The 23,665-nt window shown below is 27.1% G+C and overlaps 1 protein-coding gene across 5 annotated transcripts; it reads right to left on the minus strand.

The window, feature by feature from the left end:
- LOC145202450 (prominin-1-A-like) lies at positions 1-23,189 on the minus strand. Of its 5 annotated transcripts, none has more exons than XR_016450831.1 (22): positions 22,351-23,189; positions 21,121-21,161; positions 19,423-19,631; positions 17,572-17,692; positions 17,255-17,417; positions 15,030-15,316; positions 14,876-14,939; positions 10,945-11,021; positions 10,768-10,856; positions 10,541-10,693; positions 10,185-10,452; positions 9,886-10,032; positions 8,422-8,508; positions 5,962-6,045; positions 5,748-5,801; positions 4,948-5,028; positions 4,703-4,771; positions 4,475-4,567; positions 2,228-2,322; positions 800-869; positions 463-510; positions 1-291 (listed from the first exon to the last, which is right to left on the minus strand). XR_016450831.1 is itself a non-coding variant. In XM_090082281.1 (22 exons), exons 1-22 carry the CDS (start codon positions 22,595-22,597, stop codon positions 204-206), a joined length of 2,613 nt encoding a protein of 870 aa, XP_089938407.1. In that variant the 5' UTR covers positions 22,598-23,189; the 3' UTR covers positions 1-203. The 5 variants fall into 5 exon arrangements, 2 of the variants coding, with proteins under 2 accessions (XP_089938407.1, XP_089938406.1); XR_016450830.1 differs by having other exon boundaries at positions 2,216-2,322; XR_016450832.1 differs by having other exon boundaries at positions 822-869; positions 2,216-2,322; positions 8,422-9,056.
- Positions 23,190-23,665: the final 476 nt, after the last annotated feature.

The following is a 23,665-nucleotide window of genomic DNA, read 5'->3' on the forward strand; positions in this document are numbered from 1 at the left end:
TTTTCATCACATCGGAAGTATAACAATTATATACACACATACAGAATTATATACAAATAGACAAAACCCTGAGTTTCTAGGGTTAAACAGAATAAAACCAAATTATATAACCTTTACAAAATTGATGCCACAATATATTACATTCTTATTTTGTTTGTTTTTTTTTATTTAAAGTTAAATCTTAAAAAAATCTTTCAATAGTTCTAATAATGATAACCAGCATTTTGTTTTGAGTTGAATTGATAATTTGAATAATTTTGGTTGTAAGGTGGAGGAGCGTCTTTGGGAGTCCTAAAAAAAGAATAAAATTTCGGTGTAATTTAAAGTTTAATGTTAAGTATAGTGTTTCATTATTTTTAACATACATTGCAACTTTCATCAAAGTTAAGCATAAAGCTAAATGCAAGTTAATGAAATCTACATCTATAAGATCGACAGATCCAAGATCAATGTACTACTTACAAAGAGTTATCAATAAGACTTGACCGGTCATGCACTGAAGAACGCACCCTAATGGGAAAAAATAAATAAAACTGTTATTAAAATAAATATAAAACAACAAATATTTAAAAAAAAAAAAAAAAAAAAAAAAACATTTGGGACGAAAATTGCAGAAGTTTCTGGCAGCTGTTTTCTCTGACCAAATTGCAAACCTTTATTCGTAAAATCCTCCTTTATCTCTCTCTTAAATGAAGTATAATGCAGACCATATTTGAGATTTTAAAACAAAATTCTTTTTCAACAACTGCAATTCACGTTCCACACAAAAGTAAATATTAAAAAAAGAAAAAAATATTACCTAAGGAATAAACAGAACTTACTCAAGGGGATAGCTTTCGTTGTAGGGAGGTTGAACGACTTTATCGAAACTAATATAAATAATAATTATGGAATAAAATAAGAAAAAATGATAAAGAATAAAATACCAAACTTTAAATAATAAACTTTTTTTAAAGACACAAAGGGAAACTCTTTAAATTGAAAATTTAAAAAAATGTAACAAATCTTATCAGATCAGAAAAATATAAAATACAAAAATCTAAAGATAATCACTTTACAGAGTGTGGCAGCGATTCGCAGTCTTTTTCTTACTACTAGAAATTTTCAAGACGAGAATACTCATTTCTAACTAATATTTAGAAAAAGAAAATTCAAGATAAATGTATTGTATACCTTGATATTCGATTAGACCTTTCAATGACAGCTCCTAGACATGGACACAAGTCCTAACAAGTACTGATGAGGTATTCCCTTGACATAGAGTTCAAAGCTCTTGTAATGGATGACCTTGAGAGACCTGATACTTAAGTGGACCTTTTTGTATGATCTTTTTTTCTAGCTCTCTGCAACGCTCCATATTGAATAGTCAAATGGATTCTGGGTTGGAGGAAAGCCTAAATTCTTTTAGCCAAATATTGGGCATATTTAGGCTTAGAGATCCATCCTGTTGGAACACGATTTCTATTAGGGTCTTTTTGAATCATGATACCAAATACTTTCTCAAAAGACTGATGTAAGCCTTTGTATTTACTTTTTTTTTCTCTTTAACAAAGATGGTTGAACGTTTTTCACCATTTAAAACAACAACACCTAGCATCATTGTTGACTGAGGATCCATTATATGGCACACACAGGTGGAGCACTGTCAACTTTTTCTGTTAATGACACACAGTCAACGGTAAATACCTTCTCATCTAAGAAAAGTTTTTTCATTAATGAGGCATAGTTCTTTAACAGATTTGGCTTTTTTGATGGCTCTGATCTGAGAGCTTTGTCTTTCTGTCAAAAGTTGACTGGTGAGTTTGACAACACTGACTTTCCTAAGAGTCTTTAGAACCCTTCTCACGGCCTTTTCATCAACTTCAAACACTTTAGCAATCTTTTTTTTATTTTATATACTGTACTTTTAGAGACTCCAGATAATCTGATCACATCTTTTGTAGGTAAACCTACCAAATTTAATACTTCGGCTTTTTTGTTTGCTTCCAGTTTTAAACTTTTTAAATCAAAACTATTTTTATTCACTTTGTTGTTAAAACGTTGTTAGGCATCAACAAAACGCAAAAAACACAAAAACTCCGATCAATTTAAGTTATGAAACCTTTCTAAAAAATTAGTCCACAAATCGCTACCGTATTCTGTGCAACTTGTCTATAAGACAAGTTGCACAAACACTGTAAACCTTAAGAAACTTTAAAAAAAAAAAAAAAGATACCTGTCGCCATACTTCATTTTCCTGAAAAACTTTGCTAGCCTCACACATAACACAATACAAGGAACAAAAAAGAGCAGACACCATCCTAAAGCTAGCCAAAAACCATTCTAAAAGTGAGAAAAAAAAACATTTAGCCTAATAGCTAGGGCAGGATTATGCCTAAATCCAACTAACTCATGGCATTTTTTACCACCAAACAGTTAAGAGGTTTTAAATAGGAAAAAGAAGTCACAATAGAGAAAATCTTCCAAATGAAGTGTGAATTATCTTTGCAATTACTGCAAAATTATTTTTTTTAAAAAGCAGAGGTCAATCATTTGATAAAGCCTCTAACATATTAGGCCCTTAAAACAACATAAAATTTAAATTTTTTGAAATACAGCAAGTATGCATTTTATGTACCTTATATAGATTATTAAATATGGTTAGCCGTTCTGAAACTGATAGTTTTCTAGACACTATTAATTTTTTTAATGTAATTTAACAAGTATACACTTTTTTTTTGTTAACCCCAAAATGCTGCTTAATTTTGATTTTGCTTAATATACATATTTGTTAATAAAAATTATATTTATATACTGTTTCTATGCAGGGTGTTTGTAAAGCCGGTTTAAGTCTTTGAGTAAAAATTTCTCCTTATTATAATAATTTTTCCATTTAAATAGTAATATGTTTTAAAGCTTGATTCTAGGAAATTTAATTTCAGAAAAAAAAAAAGCTACCAATTATCTCTTGAAGAGAGAATTAAAGTTATTCTTCTCTAAATTTGAGAGTTCTGAGCAAGTTCAACGAGAGTGGAGAAAATAGCTCGACACACAGCGACTCTACTTTCAACAGGATGGAGCACCTTCCCACTATTCACTTGTAGTGAGAGAGTGGCTCAATCAAAAGTTCCCTGGTCATTGGATCGGTAGACGAGGTCCTATCGAGTGGCCTGCGCATTCTTCAGACCTAACTCCACCAGACTTTTTCCTTTGGGGCTACTTAAAGCTACGCAGCCGAATCGAGCAAGCCTGTGCAGAGCTACAGCCATTGATGTGCGAAAAAGTAATTTCATCCTACTTGGTGTAAGACTTTTTTTTTGGAATTGATTAACCCATTGACACACAAAGCCGGTGAATTGCCAGTCTACTACATTATGGTATTGAAACACTAAACCAGCGTTTCGCCGGTCTGTCTTTACGTGGTCATTTTATGCATAAAAAATTATTGTCCTATGTTTTACCATTTTAATTTTATGTGTAATTTAGTGTTAAGGTTTCTTTGAAATAAAAACTTGTAAAAATTAAATAGTGTTTTAATTAATAAAATATGTAAAAAAAATTGTGGTGGAATGGGTTAATATAAATTTACTTTACTGAATCCATATCAAAAAGTTCTTTAATTTCTACTTCATAAAGCTTGTGCACAACCTTAGCCAATAAGAGTTACAAGTCTGAACTTGCTTAGCAAAGAATTAAGAAAGTGCTTTCCAAAAAGATGAGCACCTTGGTAAAAATCGTTTTTGATAAACAAGATCTATGCATCAAAATAGTCACTCCGGTCCCAACATGTTGGATTTTGCACAATGATAATTTGAAGTGTGTTGCAAATGTGCTAAATATTTAAGCTGGTGATTCAAGAGTTTTAGAGACAAATTTCTGAGTATGACAGAAAGTACCAGGAGATGGTTATATGTCCCAGCTTCCTCATTGAGCTCTAAGCTTTTTCAATATTGTTTCTTTTACTAGTCTTTTAGTAAACTTCAACCAGAAAATGTTGAACAAAATTTGTTCATTAAAAAATTGAAAAAGTTGAAATTCTCTGATGGGAACTTGACTCAACTAATAATTAAGTGACCCTTTACTACCTAATACTAATAACTTTTATATTAGGATAAGAACCCTAATTAAGATAATTTTGATAAAGTTTTTTAGAATTTTTCCTTTTCATTATGCTACACGATCATTAAAACAGCTGTTTAAAAATGCTGCTGCTTTTGCACTGTTTTTTCATGTCTAAAAATTTTTCTCAACTTGTCTTGAAAGATAAATATATACCAAGGTGGATACTAATTTATTGGATACTAATGATAATGGTTTTTGACTTTGTTAAAAACTTAGTTTAGCTCAGCAAAGAAAACAATTTTCAAAATCATTTTGAAAACATTTTTTGATCAAACTACTAAAACTGATTTTTTTTAATGAGAACTTTAAAAAAATAACAATTTCAAAAATGTTTTTATTAAACTGGAGCAAGGGTCTAGAAAATTAAACTTACCGCATTTTGAACTAAATCACTGCACATGTAGTTATTAAATATACCATCATATAAATTTGCAACAGGCTTACATTTCAACATATTTGTTGTAAACTATAAAAAAGATAAATAAGAGAATAAACATGTAAACATTATAAAAACATTTCTTATAAAAAGTTAAAATGTGTGCATGTATTCTTTTAATACTAATAATATTTCTTTAAAAAAAATCAAAACAAACCTTCTTACCTGCAATTTAAGATGATTAAAACCCTGATCAAGCCACCCAATTAATCGATTTGCATAATCATTTATTAACTAAACCAATAATTTTTAAAAATTTTTATAATCATGTTTATTTATAATGTGAGAAATATTGAATTTGGTGTGTAAATATTTAAAAATTAGATAGAAATAAGGAAACTAAAATATCTTCGTTCTAAAAATCTTTGAAAGTTTTTTAAAAAAACAGAAACAAGTGTAAAATGTTTTACATTTTCAAAGATTTTTCCTGCTTCATTCTTGATAAAGTTATCTGATTGAGTGAATTTCATAAGCAAGTCTGATGCTACTAACTGTAAAAAAAAAAGAACCATGATACTTTCTATATATAACATATCTTTAACGTAAAGTTTAGTACTTTATACATATACATAAACATATCGGCTTATAATGTAGGTAGAGAAAAGATTACATATACATGCATACATGTTAATGCATCATCTATATGCATACTGCTCTTTTCAAATTACTTAGCAACCTAATGGTATAGATATGGAGAATTCAGTTGTCAAAACAAAAACTTTTATGGGATTTCATATGTACAAAATGTCTGCAATTAAAGTTGAAGAATTTCTTTTTTTTTTTTTGATATTAGCAACCCCATTTAAGTAGCAATCAAAGTATTATGACAAACTCCTTCATATAATTATTACTTAATATAACACCAAAATATAAAAAGCCAAAAAAAAATATTTTTTTCTCTTGGTACCAAGAATATTTAAAACTGTTTCTTGGTAATTTTAGGAGGCTGAATCCAAAAGTGGCATCTTTTTTTTACCATTAGCTCTAACTTTCATTCTATAAAACTCATTATTTTGGTGTTAAATAGCATTTATAACAAACAAACAGCATAACAACAACAAAGTGAAAAACTGCTTAGAAATGTCTATAACTTTTTTTTTTTGACATTAAAAAACATCAAATTAACTTAAATATCAACAATTATCAAATATTAATTTACAATTTCATAAAGAATTTACAACAAAAGGAAATTTTAAATGAAGAATTATACCTTGAAACTTTGTGCCATATTTTGCAATATGTTCACATTATTCTCAAGGTCTACCTATAAAAAGGCAAGCAAAGATTTTATTTAATTAAACAAAGTATTTTTTGAGTAAATAAAATATGAAGTAACAAACTGATAGTTTTACTTTAAAAGTTTATTTCTTTTTATTTTTTATGAAATTTTTTAACAAAAACCTAGAAATAAAAAAATAAAAAACCAAATTTCTTGTGATGTTTGCCACAACAGTATTCTCTAATTTAGTTAAACGTGATGAGATATTTCGAAGTTTTTCAGCAATATCCTAAAAATAAGTAAATTTTTATAGAAAAGTTAAACTAAACAATACACCTTTTCACAGTTTCTATATAAAATTTATGCGCATGTAGAAATGAAAGTAAAAATGTAAACAAACATTATTTAAGCAAAATAATAAAACGAAACAAAATAAGTCATGGCTTTTTTTGTCTATGTTAATTTTAACAAGTCATGCTTATTTTGAAGAAAGATTGGAATAAGGACAATACAGCAATTCAAACGCAAAGAAGTAACATAATACTGAACAAGTAATTAAAATCATGCAAAATATACTGTGTAAAAGTGCTGAAAAAATCAATTTGAATTTCATTTTATCAAACAAGTGATTGCATTAGATTACATTATTCATTTACTAGGAGTGACATGTGTTACATATTAGGATTTTCTCATAAGTTTAATCTTATCCACTTATACTTTATCACGAAATTTTTAATATGTAATTTATATTTCCTGGAGTAGTCTTTTGACAAAATATCATCAATGAATGTCTATTTCAGTGTTTTTATACTAAGACTCATCTTGTAAGACCATGGCTATATGAGGTTGTAACTAATTTGTTAAATTATATTAATAATAAAAGTAATTAATTTATTTCAAAAATAATTTACTTTGAGTATACAATAAATATTTATACATTTCTTTATAAGCGCTTCTCTTGAAATATTTCTATCTGTGTCCTAGGGGTACTTTTAATCAAGACAAAGCAAAAGAGTGCTATATATCATATATTTGCATTATTTCTCAACACCCAGGAGTGTGTGTATATGCAGTTTTCTGGTATTATTTGATTTAAATCATGCCTTTTGTAAATTTATATTGTTTTAGGCTTTCTCAGAAAATGAAGATAATATTCAAAAATCCACATTTGAAATTCAGCTGAAGTCATAGAACTTTTTGTCTCCATTTTGTAAAATAATTCAAAAGAAAACAATATATTTTGCTTTTCTCACTTTAAATAGATATTAAACAAAATACTTATGGAATTGGTTCAGTAATATTGCTTAATAAATATCAACATTGCTTGGTAAATCTCTATGAAAACACTGCTAAAACAATGTTTGTTTACTTTTTTACTTCTGTTTCTGAGTGCGCATAAATTTTATATCGGAGCTGTGAAAAGGTATTGTGTATTGTTTACTCAAATCTTTTTCGTATTTGTCTGAAAAACTGCTACATTAGGAGCAAATTTCAGAATTTGGGACTGGCTAGTTTGCAGATCATTGCCTGCAGCAAGTTAAATCAAACTCTTGAGGACAGTCTTTGTTTTAGTTAAATTTACATGAAAATACTGTGTATTACAACAAATCTAGTTGCTGTCATGAAAAAAAGGGGAAAATTGCTATCTTGCAAACAACAACTTTGTTTTACATATGCAACTCAATCATGGTTGTATCTCTATACCTGAAATTAGAAACTACAATCTACACTAAAGGATGTGACTGGAAATTGGACTTTGACTCAGACAATTAAGTAAACAACAGTTAAGGATTAGATTCAGATAATGAAAGATTATTGGATTTTAAATTACCATATCGAAATTAAACTCTTTCAATTCATAATATTGGCCAAATCTGGCAAAAACTCAATCTTGGCTTTTTCCAACACAAAAATACTGATGCTAGGTAAGCTAGATAAATTACCAGGATTGGAAGCACTATTTGAACCAGTTAACCACTTAAAAAAGATTTTACTTTCATTACCATTACAACATTAGAAAACAAATGAAGTAAAGTATTCTAGTAAATATCATTTGTATTAGGTTCATTCCTGAACTTGTATATTTACTTTGTTTGCAGTAAATATATTTGAGTTGAGGAATATTTTCAAAAAGGGTAAAATACTGCTTTCGAATACTTTATTTTTATTAAGATGAAGGAATCGATAAATACTTAGAGTTTTAAACCATGCTTGATTCTGTTGTTTACAGTTTGCTTTTAAAAATAATGCTAAAAGGATAATTTTGTAAAAAATGTTGAATCAAAGAGAAAATAAGAAGAAGAATAAAAAGGTTTCACAGAGCATTAAACATTAGAGCTTCATTACTTGTAATAGCTCTGACAGGTTTTATAAAAGAACAAAAACAATAATTTCAATTTTGTATCAAAACCTGAACTGATCCTGGATAACAATTAAATGTAGTGTTGAACTGATTCTGAATAACAACTAAATGTAATGTTGCACTTGATAATAATTTGAAAAAAGACTAAATTACTTGATCATTAAGTAAATTAACAAGCATTAAAAAAATATATAATTGATATATACAGTTTGAAATTTAGCAACTCAAATTTTTAAATTAATGTAAGTTGTGATTAAATTAATGTGACGTGAATTCATCATATTTAAAAAGTTAACAACTCACATAATTTGAACTATTTAACAACCCAGCATAAGTTGTTAAATTAGAAGCTGTATTAGTAAGATTGGAATCAGTAATTGCTTCATTGATCTAAAAGTACATTTGAATTTAATAAAAGAAGCTTCATAAAAAATCATTTATATGATTTGCATTGATAAATGATAACTTTTATAAACAGAAAGTTAAGAGCCAGAAATCACCTATGATCTTTACTATAACTGCAGACAAAATGACCAGTAAATATATAAGTTTTTGTATTTTTTCTCAAAACTTTTTATAAATGAAAACTATGAAAAATTGTAAACTTAACATAAGAATAAAAAAAAATTATTTCAATCATTCAAACAAAGAAAATGAATTTTACAAATATAGGGTGTTTCAAAATTGCGCAGTTCTTATTAAGAATAAATAACATTATGGCATAATTATTAATGACACAAATAATTTCATCCTTAAGTTCAGGAATTGACTGTGGATTTGTGGCTTTTCACTTTACTCCAAAGAAAATGATCCAGTGGTAATAATTCACATGATCTTGGTAGCCAATTAATATCACCATTTCTGCTGATAACACATCCAGCAAAATTGGTATGCAATAAAATGAGGTGTTGTGCCATCCTGTTGAAACCAAATGTTCTCTAAATTAATATTCAATAATTCAGGCACAAAAATATTAATCACTATTGACAGTTAGGTCCAATTACATCACCTGACCATAATGCACACCAAACAGTGACTCATTTAGGAAGCATAGGTTTCTCATGAATAGTTCATGGATCTTTTCTTACCTCCGATACAACAATTTTGTTTACTAACATAGTCAGTAATGTACCTCATCAGAAAACATGATTTTGTGAGAAAAATCAGCTGTTTATTCATTGACAAAATTAACAAAATAACGACATTTCAAATGATTTAATTCCTGTCTTATTTGAGCCTTATGCCTTTAGAGCTAAATCCTTGTGTAAAATACACCATGTTGTTGATACATTAAGTGTATCAACAACATGGTGTATTTTACACAAGACATTTTCTTGTGATCAGGTGCTACAACTGTATTTTTCCATTTTTTGATCTTCCAACAGACAGCCTCTTGAGATTATTTAATAATTCCAAAAAGGGTGGTTTCAGACAATGATTATGTAAATCATAAAATTCACATAATTTTTTAAAAACACTTTTCACAGAACACTGGTTTATATAAAATAATTCAACAACTTGAATAGATTGTTAAATCATGTACAAAGCCATTTTTGTAAATATCATACATCCAATTCGTAAATGTAAAAAAACTCAGACAAATTCAGTGAGCCATCTATATTTTACTTATTCTTTAAAAACTGCACAATTTGAAACACCATTTATATAGACCCTTCTAAGTTTCATAAATTAGTTTGTGAAATATATTTGCATACTTATGAACACTGTAGAATTACATTATGAAAAGAAAAAAAAAACATAATTTACCATGGTGAAATAAGAAGCAAAATCAATTGAATCAATCTTGCTATTAACAAGATCATTCAAGATTTTCTTTAAGTCATCAGTTAATAAGACTTGATCTTTTAAATCAAATGATGTGCTCTCTATTTTAGAAGTAATATCATCTGCTTTCTATAACAAAATAAAGTCAATATACTAAAACGCTTTGAAAATATTAGCCAAAGAAAAATAAACAAATAATATCCAATTAAATTGCTTAAAGGAAAGTTATTTATCATCTAGTACATGTTTCCATATAAAATTGTGTAGTTTCATTTACTTACTTCTTTAACATTAAGTTCTTTTGAAATATTATAGTAATTTTCACCATTTAAGGCTACATATAAAGGGCTATTGGCACGACATTGTGAGAGAACATGTTCAACTGATATTTTTTTTCCATTAAACAGAAGTTGCTCAGATAAAAAATTATCAATAAGCTTTCCATCACGAACATCACGACATACAATATACAAATGTGTTCCAATGGCAAACCAAACAATACAAAATATCATCAAAATTGCGAAAAATATAAACATAAATCCCACAGAGCTGAAAAAGAAAAAGAATGCTAAAACAAAATATTTATGCAATCATCTTTGTTTTAAGAAAATAAAACCAGAGTTCTCTTTACACTTACGCCATTAAGAAATTGCCACCACAGGTCGAGGCTGATGATCGATGAGTTGGACTCACTTTTTTATCATAACCATAACTTCCAAATAATAACCCAAGTGCCATTAAAACAAAAATGAATGCAACTACTGAAGAAATCCCAATATAAATATACCACCTAAAATAATTAATTAATTGTCAATCATTAGATAAAACAAGATGTTAAAAATAGTAAAATACCTTAATACAAACCTGTAATTCTCATACTTCAACTCTTCAGAACTAGGTTCAAAAAGATTTTTTTTAAACCGTAACAAATTTGCTTCTGTAGTGGTAATTGTCTAAAAGAAGAAGGAAAAAAGACATTTCAGATAGCATTTTTACATTTCAGATAGCATTAAAGTTATAAAAAAAAGGTAACACCCTTACATTCTGTATATCTTCAGTAAGTTTCCTGAGTGTTTGTTGCAATTGGTTTTCTGCATTATTTATTATTTGAATTACATCTAAAAAATTAGACCGGTTCATTATATATATATATATATATATATATATATATATATATATATATATATATATATATATATATATATATATATATATATATATATATATATATATATATATATATATATATATATATATATATATATAATTAATAAGTTACGCGCATACACACACCTGGAAACTTTTAAATTAATTAGCTTTTGGCAACAGATTATCAAATTAATCAAAATCAAAATTTAAATTTTGACAATCAAAACTCAAAAATTACTAAAAACTCAAAAATGTACTGATGACAAATTTGATGACAAATTTCACAGTCAGTTAAAGTTAAACAAGTTTTGTATTTTCAAAAATAAATTAAATCCTTTGAATATATTTAGTTTGAACTTATTTTTAAAAACTTTATAAGTTAAGGTGAGCAAGTGGATGTACTTTCCATATCACTAAAAAAAAAAGTGATTTTTTTTACTGTAATTGCACAAATTAGAGAAACTTTTCTTTTGAGAATTTTGAAAATTATAATAATGAAAAACAGATAATTATTTTCATTTGTAAAATTTAGAAACCTTTAACTTCTAAAACTTCAATTTTTTCAAATTTAAAAAAGAATTATTCAAAACGATATTGTAATATCACTTTTTTAAATACATACACAAAATTTAATACTCAAAGTTATATTACATCAGTAACCATCATCTTCAAACCAAAAAAACCAGTCTAGTGAAATAGAATTTCATTAATAAATATATTGAGTCTTAAACAGTGTTAAAAAATTTAACGGAATTAAAGAATTTGTCAAAAAATATATCAGATGTAAAATATTGAAGTAAGCACAGCATCACAATTTGTAAAAGCAACAAAAAAACTAGGGATGTCAAGGTTTCATTCTGGTGAAATCTAAAAATTTTTTTTGATGAAATCTAAAAAATGCAAGATATTGGAGTGAAATGTATAATTTCTTTTTTAAAACCATTAGCAGCAATAAAAAAGCATCACTTTTGCAAGATTTAAAATATTACAAATAACAAGATAAATGTTGAGAAATTTGTGGGTTAAAAAATTGCTTCTAATTTGAATTAAAAGATCTAAAAAAGTTTCCTTAACAGAAATTTGAAACAAAAAAAAACTTTGATTTAAACAATTTATAAAAATGACATCTAGCATATTTTGAGTTTTTTTTAAAAAAGCAATTTAGAAAAGGTTTAGAGAGGTATTTATACATTGCAACCATAACAGAAATTTACATGTAACATTAACCTTTTATCTATGTTAAATATAATATTCTCAGAAAAGAAAAAGAAATTTGTAATAAACCAATTTTTTATAAACAATTACGCTCTTTAAATCAGTGTTACATTAGGAATATAACATTAGTCAGCAAAGAGCTTTAGGAAACTAGTTCCTGAAAAGGAACTAATGAATCTAAAAATTTAATATGTACACAAAAAAACTATAATTTGAAGAATTTTGGAACTTTAGAATTTTTGTACACTCAAAGAGAAAATCTGTATATATAATATTGAGTTGGTTAAAATGTTATTAAAACTTTAGAGGAAGTTCAGTAAGTTAGTAACCAAAGATGATTCATGTACAATGTGAATTGCAGAGTTTAACAGACAAATGTGCAGCAGTACAGGTACAAACGAAGATAGAAATGCATTGAAAGAAGGTTAGTTTGTATTTGATGTGATGTGCACATTTACTAGGAAATCTTTAATACATACAAAACTGCCTATTTGGGTGTAGTGATAGCAGCTGAAAAAATAGTAAAAACAAAGCTTAAATAAAAGACAATCTATTGTAAAGTGAATTATTGAAATCCATGAATTTCTTAACAGCAAACTAACAAAAACTGTGCATTATAATTATTGACAACAGGTGATCACTAACAATAGTGACTGTTACTGATTGATGGTTTCTATATATGAAAAAACTAACTTATTCCAGTCCATTGAGAAGTCTGAAGTTTTTAGCTTGCTCAATATTTTTATTTAACATCAATTAACAGAAATGAACTATTATATAGCTAAGAATATAATAGCTAAGTTAGTACAATGAAGTCAAGATTTTAAAATCAAAAAATGATATTAGTTTAGAGGAAAATTTATTGGTCAATTTTTTAAAATGAAAATATGGTAAGTTGATTTAAAATTGATTGAACTTGTCTTAATTTGTTTATACAACAGACTGCTGAATGATCATTGAAGTCATTTCTTGAAAAGATTAATTCATCAAAATGCAAAAAGCTTTCAAAATCTTTTTAGCTGGCTCAATACTGTATTTAATGTGAAAAAATCAAAATTCTTCTAAATATCAATTATTTACTTTTATTCTATATTTAATGAAATTTACAGAACTGTACAGACAACTCCAAAAAGTCAGTTCAAGATTTATTAACAAGTATACAAACAATTCATTTCCCTAAAAGCTAAAAGATATATTAGGGAAATTAGATAGAGTTCATTTCTCAAGCCATTTTTATTTAAGACTTTATAAGATCAAAATTAATTCAAACAGAAATTGATAAAACTGCCTACAAAAATTCTTTATGATGACTATATCTGCAACTTTAAGTGATTATGGTACTTTACTTGACATTAATGGCATTGAAATCTTTATTATAATTATATTAAAGGTTGTGAATATTTTCAGTTGACATTTTAATGTACTTGTAATCATGATTTATTTCACCAGAGTTTTTAAGGAAAAATTGTTCAAAACCACTGTTTTTCATCTCAGTTAGCCACAAGGATTTAACATTTAAAGAGACATTTCTGGAATAAAGCAAGCATTACTGTGTAAACCACTACTATAATTGCATGAAATTATTATTTTTTATTTTACATTCAATATATTTATTACAATGTTAGAACAAATTTTATCAACATTAGTAATGATTCGATATTTGTTAATTTATATTCAAAATTTTAGTCTATGGAAAGAAAAAAGCTTCAACTAATACCAGAATTTTATCTGGATATTTTCTAGTTTACAAGGAACTTTAGGTACTCTGCTAAGTAAAGAAAAAAAAAGCACAGGAGCAGCAAGAACCAATCATTCTTTATCATTATTACTTTAGTAGTTGTTAAGTTATCAAAATAATACAATTTTCCAAATCTCTACCAATCGTGTAGATTTAGATAAAACTAAAGGGGTTGGGTTGGTTAGATGATTGTCTCTTATTTACATGAAATTACCCATCTTTTAATCTATGAGACAGCAGCTGTTACCAATTATAAACATAATTAAATAGGAATTATTAGTATTGAGTGATTTTTAACAGTAAATATATCATAAAAACTGCAATATTTGTACAATAAATTCATAACAAGATTCTCAAAAAATAGAGGCTTTGATGATTGTCTTTCAGTTTCCACTAAGCATTTTTGGCTTTCAACATGCAAATTATTGTGACTTTAGGCATGCTTTCACAAATAAATTTTTCTTTTGTAATATTTTTAGAATTTATAAAATTCTGTAAATTTCTTTATTAATGAATTTTTGAATTTTTTTATATGAAAAGTATTTTCCAAACTACAACACAGTATCATGCTTTCAGAGCTTATTAACTCACATAGATTTTTTTTGTTCATAGATTATTGAGTCTATCATTTATCAAAAGTAACTTCCAAATCACAGAATATGGATCCTCTTAAATCCAACACTGACAATTTAGGAACTTTTTAATTTAAGGAAAAGGTCCTAAGGGAAATTTATTTAAATGCTATTACTATTACAACTTATAAAGAATTATAAAAACGCAGAAAACTGTTTAAAACAAAACTTTATACAAAAATATTTATCATACCGACACACAAAAAAGCATACTATGTAATTGTACATAACTCAATACCTGTTCTTGTAGCATTAGATTTATTTAGTACAGTGTTTGGAATATCTTCTATCATTTTCCTACCCTAAATAAGCAAACAAAAAAATTAATACTAAGAATAACAATCAAACTAAAAGTATATCAACTAAAAAAAATCATTCAGAGCTCATCATACATTAGAAATCTTAGCACTTATGTCTTTTTCTAATACATCTTTAAATGTCTTCAACTCATTTGATGTATCAGGAAAAATTGTGAAATTAACTTGAGTTGTAACTTCTACAGATTTTAACTTAGAACAGACAGATTTATCAGTTGAAGAACTATTTTCACATTCTTTTACTATACTCTTTAAATCTTCACTAATCTGCTTCATTTTTTCCTTCAGACTATTTGCATCATCATTTAATGATATATTCAACACAGCAATTCTTTGTAAGATTTCATAAATTCTTGTCACATCTAAAAATTATTATAATTTATTATCAAAAACCATGAGCGTTTTATTAAGAAATAACTTTACAAATAACTTAAAATCAATAGAACACAACTTCAACTTCAAAAAGATACACAGCAAAAGACAAATGACTTGAACATTTTTCTTATGTTTAATTTCAAGCAAAGTATTTAACACCATAAAGTTAATTGTAGCAATATAATATTCTGATAGCTTATTTACTAAATACTTTCAAAGAAGATTTGACTTAAAAAAAAGATAATATAAAAACAGTTGAAAAAAAAATATAAAGGGTGATCAGTCTAGAGGTTTTTTTTTTTTTTTTTTTTAATTAAAAAAAAAAAAAATTCAAATTAAATGGGCAATCTTTATTATGATTGTGAAGAACAACTCTTAGCACTTATTTTTTAAAGATGATCCCTTTCAAATGTTGGCCGTAACTTTGTTTTAGTTCATTCATTCTGAAGGTCCAAGTTTCAATGACTTATTCAAGCACTTGCGCCAGTATCTCACAAACAACTAGTAATATTGGCTTAAAATGCTTCAATCATAGTTGGCTTATCAGCAAATACTTTAGACTTTACATATTTACAAGGAAATAAGTCTAAAGGTTTGATATCACACAATCTTGGTGGCTAACTCACCAGTCTGAGATAAGAAACTAATTAGTCATTAAAATAACTAAACAATAGTGCCATCATGTTGAAACCAAATGGAATTGAGATCTCAGGCAGCAAACAGTCTGCTATCAATGCACAATAATAGACATCATTCAGTTATATTGGTGCCATTCTTATTTTTGAAGAAGTATGGATCAATGATTCCACCAGCCCATAAGGCACACCAAATGGCTGTTTTCAATAAACTGCAGTGGATTGCTCTTAACTCCAAATATGGCAATTTTGCTTATTGACACTCACCCAGAAATGAGCCTCATTGCTGAACACAATTTTGGTTGGAAGCCCAGATACTGAAATTCTGCCGCTGGGGAAGATGCATTGGCTTCAGTTTTTTTACAAGTTGAATTTTATGTCTTCAAATCAAGATCTATGCATAAAATCCCCTAAGCTGTTTCATGCAACAAGGTATTGAGAACAGTTCCAAAACGACTCTTCAGGGTCATCATGAAAACTCTCAGCTACAGCTGGTATATTTTTCTGCACTACATGCCAGACATGGTCTATTAGGTCAAGTACCAACTAATAATGTAAAGCAATTTTCAGTGTTGTTGATGTTATGCGGAGTAATATAAAATGATTTTCAATTTTTTTGATGATAAATGGAATTTTGTTAATGGGTTTTGTATGTAAATTATGTTGACCATAAATTGGTTTAAGCAGATGTAAAACACTCTTCACAATGATTTTTGTAATACAAAAGTACGATTTGTAAACGTTGTTGCGGCACAAGTCTATCCATGATGAAATGCCAATGAATACTGAATAAAAACATGTAAACAGTTTGACAGTTCTCATGTATGATCTATCAAAATGTTCATACTGAAAAAAAAGCCTCTAGATTGATCATCCTTTACAATTCTGTGTTTCATCATTTTTTAAAGAAAATCAACAAAACATTAAATTTTATCAGCATTCCTTAATTATTTATAATAATTGATTCTTTTTCTGAGTGAAATGAACAAGTGCTGCATAAAAAAACTGCATTAAAAATATTAGAAAGAATTTTGATATTCCACTGATAATAGATTTTAAGCTGAAAAACATAAGTTAGATAAAAAAAACACTTTTCAGAATCACTTTTGAGCTTAACTGTAAATGCAATAACAACTTGTTTGCTGTCTCAAGGAAAATATCAAAAGTATAAAACTTACTAATAAAAAAAAAAAAAAAAAAAAAAAAAAAAAAGATTCAAATGTAAAGATGAAAATATACTAAACAAGATAGAAAAATAAAAAAGATGAATATAATAGAGAGAATACTTACTCTGACTAGCATTTAGAGCAACTTCAATGATATTACTGACATTCTGTTTTACACTTTTATACAAAGGATCTCCAATAAGTTTTTTAACATTTATATCTCCTAGATCTTCTTTCTCCAGAAGTATTATACATGGAATTTGGTTTTCATAAATTTGCTTTACTTGCTAAAATTTAAAAAAAAATTTCTTTTAAAAACTAAAAATGTATTATACATTGTTTGAAGGTACTTAATTACAATCTCTTTCATGAAAAAAACTTAAAAGCATGTTGCATGTTGTGAGAGGTGCTTACAAATAATCTCTTATATAAATAACTTACTCCAATAGTGTTATTGGCAAAACCCACAGCATCATGAACAGCATCAACATATGTGGTTGAAGATTTTTTTACAGTTTCATGGAGTCTGTTGTTTGTTACGAACATGAAAAGTACACCACATCTAATTTCAAATGAAATATATAACACTTATGTTTAATATATATTAGTAAATAGCTGCAGTTGCAAAAATAGTGACTTTAGCTCAGACCAAACTAGAGATTTAGCACTTTGCCAAATCAAGACTTTAATTTTTCTATTTTTCTAAAACATATCTCAAATAAACTCCACAAATAAGCTAGAAAGTTAACATAGCAAACAAAATATTATTATGCTAGAATATTGTTTATTAAATACAGAAAAACTTAGGTATGAGAAAAGTACAAGAGATCAATAAAATATAAAAAAAGCTTGTTAATTTTTTAAAAAAATAAATTAAATACAGTGAGTCCAAAAATTATTGACCCACCTTTGCATAACTATTTATCTTTGCTGTCATATAAAAATTACAGAGAAAAATACTGAGTGTTAGTATCAGTGTGGTCTGTTATTTATACAAGTTTCAGCTTTTCGATTACTTTGTTCTTGTTTTGACAAAACAGTATGTGTTTGTTCAAATATCACATACAAAAATTATTGGCTCAGAGGAAAGAAAAAATTTTTTTTCCATCAAAAAATAGGTATTTCATTGAATCTACTATTGTGTCAGATAACCTCTGATTTTGATACATTCTTGTAATCTACTTGGTACTGAATCGACAAGTTTCTGAAGAACAGACAACTTGAAGTTATGTTGCTTGTTCGTCAAGGGGTTCCCAAGCTCATGGATATTTTTTAGCTTGTGTTTCTTTATCCTGTGTTCGATCTCATCCCATAGATGTTCTATAAGATTGAGATTGGGCAAGAATAAAAGCCAAGCTAATGTTTAAATATTATTTTGCTTGAGCTAATCCTTGACTAGATCTGATGTATGTTTGGAACGATTGTTGTGGACAAAGAAAAATTCTTACCCAAATTAAATTTTTGGATTGAGGCTGCTCTAAGATATCACAATAATAAAATCAATACATTGTCCAAAATATATAAGTCACCAATTCCATTTTTTGTGAAATAACCCTAAACAGTAACAGAACCCCCACCATGCTTGACCATACAATGTGGATCGAATTTTTCCTTGGGTGTTCTCCATACCATTACCTTCCCATCAGACCCGAACAGATTAAATTTCAATTCATCAGACTAAATGACAGTTTCTCAAAAACTTTTTAGATTTATGTCAATCAGATTTATTTTTGCGTACTATCAATGGATCCAATCTTTAGGTTCTTTTTCTTTTTTGACCATGCCTGAACAAATTGTCAACACATTTTGTCTGTTTGTATTTCTTTTTCATCCAATGTACTGTCTCTTGAGGAAGTCATGTCTTAGCAGCAATTTTCCATTGAGAATCACCATTCTGATGGTGCTGAATTACTAAAATTTAAAGATCATTGCTATATTCTTTCTTTTTAGGCCTCATTTTATTTAATTGTCATCTAGCCAGGAAATCCATGAGTATTTATACTATGATTAGTGTTTCTAGATATAGCGTCTGCACATTTTTGTAACATTCTGAAAAAATCTAGAACTTTTCAGGAAAATTCTTTTTCTTTTTTTTTTCCTCAGGGAAAGAAACTTTTAAACCAATAACTTTTGCATGTTGCAATTTTTTCCTATAATTCTTATATGACAGCAAAGATAAAGTAGTCATGCAAGGGTGGGTCAATAATTTTTGGACTCACTGTATATCTTTTTCACTTTATATTTTACTAAATATTTCTTTCTTTTTGTTATTTTACTCAAAGGAAAACTTACAGTAGTAGGATTGCCATAATAAGTAATAATAACGACATAATGATACATTTCCCATGTTTTTTAGAGTTTTTTTCTGAGTGAAACATTTGGCCTCCACACTTGTTACAGCATCGACAACAACAAAAACAGAGCCCAGTAATTGACATCAATATCATAAACAGGACACCAAACGCAGCTGCAACAATGATTGGGGTTTCATATTTAATTATCTAAAAAATACACACAAGGTCAATTTTAAGAAATAAGAAAACACTCATTCAAAACTATTATGGTTGTTTTTTTTATATGATCTCAGCACCCAGATATTGATTGACTTAGTATGTGATAAGCTTTAGTAGTTTTCGAATTTGAACTTTTATTTTTTCAAGCATCAAGACATAAAAAATGTAAAATAAAATCCTAAGTAATTTTTATTAAAAATATTAACTAATTTATTTCCTACAAAATACTTTTTTTCTTCCACATACTCATTATGTAAACTAACTCAACTAGGGTCAGGGCTTAGGGTAACAAGAACATACCTACAGTTATCTAATATTTCAATATAATATAATTTAATTTGATTAAAATAGTCACTAAATATTGTTTACACTTTGTTATAACTGGTGTTGTTATCGACTTCGACTAAATTGACTAAAAGTCAACTTGTCGAAAGGCGAAATTCGTCAACTTTGAAAAATCGATTAGTTGATTTAATAGAGTATGGATTTCCTACTAATCGACTAACAGTCGATTTAGTCAAGTTATCATCCTAGCATCCTTATTTCTAATTTTTCAAATGATTTAATATTATCAATCTTTAATATTGTTATGATGCTGACCAATTAGTAAATAGATATCTTTGTAAGTAGTTTATCTTGTAAATTATTTATAAAGATTAAGCCAAGTGTAAGAATATCATTCATAGCGACTTTAACTCAATAAAAATCTGAACATTGAACCTAATTTTGCTGCATCACAAAAACTTAACTCTTAGCTTACTGCATGCACCACTTTATCAATATGTTTCCATTTTCTCATTATAGTTACAAGTTGATGCTTTTTTAAAACAAAATGTAAAGTAATGTGTTATGGTACTCAGTTAAGGATGTGAAAAAGCTTTCTAAATCTACCAACCTAACAAACTGCCACCTCTAACAGATTAGATGAATTAAAATGGAACAAAGAAAATGCTCTTGATGTAACAACAGCATATGTTATTACAACAGTATTGTATACCACCTAGTTTTTTTATTTACTCTTTCAAATTTCTACTTGTTTTATAGCTCCTAAAAAACAAATGGTCAAGCAACGTTAAAGTGTGATTATTATAAATTTTTTTATTCAAATATTTTGACTAAATCGACTTTGGTCAACTTTGAAAAATCCATCAATTGATTTAGTCGACAGTTGAATAATTTCAAAGTCGTAACAACATTAGTTATAACTTTGATTGAATTTATAAAGTTATCTCTTTTGACACTTGATAAACTATGTTAATATGTAAATTAATGAAGAGTTTTAACAAAATGTAAGTAAATTTTATTAACCTTAACATCTATTGTAGATTTTTTAGAAGATTCTTTTATTTATAGTAATAATAATAAAAATAATATTACCAATAAAAGAAATCAAAATAAGAAGAATAAGAATATCAATGTAAAGAAATAAAAAAGATAAACAATAGTAGTTTTATTACAATATAAGCAAATAACTAACCTTGCGAGTATTTTCATCTCTTGATAAGTCTTTAAATTTAACTAAAACATATGTTTATTTCTTTAAAGAACTCTATTCATCCTAAGTAAAACGAATCTTATAAATCTGGTAAGAAAAATATGAAAGTATTGGTAAAGTACAGTTTTTTTTGCAACTTCCTAAGATACAGTTGTTTTAATATTAGCATTTAAAGATTAAGCGTGATCAGAAGGCAGCTTGGATTGATTTAGATGATAAGTCTTTAATTTATTGTCAAATCTACTTTTGAGAACCTCCATTAACATAAATTTACAGCCATAAGATGAATGTAATGCTTTGTTAAAGTGTAAAACTGGAAAATATTTTTATGGAAGATTTTTTATTAAGAAATAGCTAATATTCATCAAGCAATAATATCTTTGTTAAAGTTTCTTAATTGAAAGACAGCATGGATTTTTTGTTTTAGTTTAATTTTATCTTAAAAAAGGACATTTTAATATAACCTATATAATATAGTCTCAAAAGATTTACTTAAATTACTATAAATCATTTCTCTATGTTTTTATGCCAATTCAAAAGTGAGAAAGAAGCAGTTTTTTTTCTAAAGGTACCAAGCTGCATTTCAAATATTTTTAATTCTATAAAAAGTGATTGTAAGTGATTAAAATACACACTAAAAACAATATTTTATCGTTTGACTACAAATTTATAATAAATCATAGAAATAGTATTAAAAAGTATTTTAACCCCAGTATAGGTATTTATTTATTTTTTTTTTTTTTGTGTAATTTACTTAAGAGGTTGTGTATAACCAGCCAACAAGCTGAGAGAATTTTTGTTGCTGTTAAACATTTTTAGGCAACAACAAGTGGTCAAATATTTTAATTACCATGAGTAAAATCATTAAAGAGTTCCATAAATTTTTTTCTGTCTTATATTTTGTTCTTAACTTATTTGGTAATTTTTATTAATTTCACCATAAAAATAACTTTGATGATGGGTCAGTCTTAGCAAACTCTTTATTCAAAATTTACTAATCATTCCTCAAACTTAATCAAATAGTAGCTCCATATGAAAGGTTTTCTAAATTTATTTCTGTTAGTTTTTAAGTGTAGCATAGGCTTTCAATAAATAATTACTAATGTAACTTTCCGTCTTAGTTTTTACAGTTGGTTAAAATTAAAATCATAGCAAATTCTTAAAAAAAAAAAACATACAGTTAAACTGTTATACAAAAAGAAGCAAGCTCACCTCCTTGAAACTCTCCACTTAGTGATTTAGGCTGAACTGTATTTATAAAGGAATTTGCCAAATTAAAAAAAGCTTGCAGACCTTTGGCATCATATGAAATTGAAATTCTTGAACTTGGTAACTCTGAATTAATGTTTTCAAATGAAGCTTTGTTGGTATTTGAATCTATCACAGGTAATTTGGGACAAGAACTAGCAACAGATTTAAAAAACAACAAATAAAAAAACCAACTATAAACTAATTTCATATTGGCTAAACTGATTTGTCTCGTTAGATATGGTTATAAATGTTTCCAGTTTTTGTAGGTAAAATGATTTGCACTTGAAAATGGTTTTCTCTCTCACAGTTTTTTTCTTGATGCCTTTATATAGTCATCTGCCGTCGTTAGTGTCATTCGAACATGCCGAGATTATTTATTTAAACATTTTTTGCCTTATCCATTCAAATTTCTACTTTAATTGTTGCGGAAAAGAGTAACTTTTGATAAGGATATTGCGGTTGTGAAGGCAAAACATGATGCGTAAATTTTTTTCCACTAAACCCACTCAACTAAGAACACCGCGCTAATTACTTTTTATTTTTAAGATTTTAAAGATTTTAAACTGCTTTAAAAGTTATTCTGAAATTAATATCATTTGACGGAATCTTTTGCAACGTGTATTTCGGCCTGTAGAAGTAAACGATTAAAACGGAACGGAAGTCTGACATTCTTCACAACGGTGTATCCACAGCGACTTAAGAATTTTTTTTTGTTTTTTTTTGTTTTTTTTTTTGTTTTTTTTACATAAGAACGTAATTCATTTTTTAAAAAATTTATCGCCAAGAAAATATTTTTTACTGACAACGGATTTTAAGTTCTTAAAAGTTATTTCCACAACAAACTTTTTTTTAACACTTATTACTTATTTATATTAAGAACAACACACCCACATTTAAATGATTTATCCCTTGTATTTATCTCTATTAAGCATCGTAGAAAAGACCAGACTAAATAATTACATAAAATGTTTAATTATTAAAAAATTCATCAGGTGCCTCTAATATAAATCAAATAATAAATTTTTCTCGCATTACAACAGCTATCAAAGTTATTTGAAGGAGCTATATATATATATATATATATATATATATATATATATATATATATATATATATATATATATATATATATATATATATATATATATATATATATATATATATATATATATATATATATATATATATATATATATATATATATATATATATATATATATATGCATATATAATTGAGGAAGGGAAGTACAATATTTGTGGTTCACTGTGTTTACTA

The sequence above is a fragment of the Hydra viridissima genome, unplaced genomic scaffold, assembly GCF_058129835.1.
Source record: "Hydra viridissima isolate aposymbiotic clone 2 unplaced genomic scaffold, HvirCarnegie_v1 scaffold_3, whole genome shotgun sequence".
In the NCBI taxonomy this organism is placed as follows: Eukaryota; Metazoa; Cnidaria; class Hydrozoa; order Anthoathecata; family Hydridae; genus Hydra; species Hydra viridissima.

What these genes read in the sequence shown, in the direction of transcription:
- LOC145202450 (XM_090082280.1), bottom strand. Translation starts at nt 22,597, where the DNA reads ATGAAATTAGTTTATAGTTGGTTTTTTTATTTGTTGTTTTTTAAATCT. An exon ending in TAAGTGCTAAGATTTCTAAT is followed by an intron (nt 14,940 to 15,029) that starts GTATGATGAGCT and finishes TTGCTTATTTAG; the next exon opens with GGTAGGAAAATGATAGAAGA. An exon ending in TGTTAAATAGTTCAAATTAT is followed by an intron (nt 6,046 to 8,421) that starts GTGAGTTGTTAA and finishes ACTTATTTTTAG; the next exon opens with GATATTGCTGAAAAACTTCG.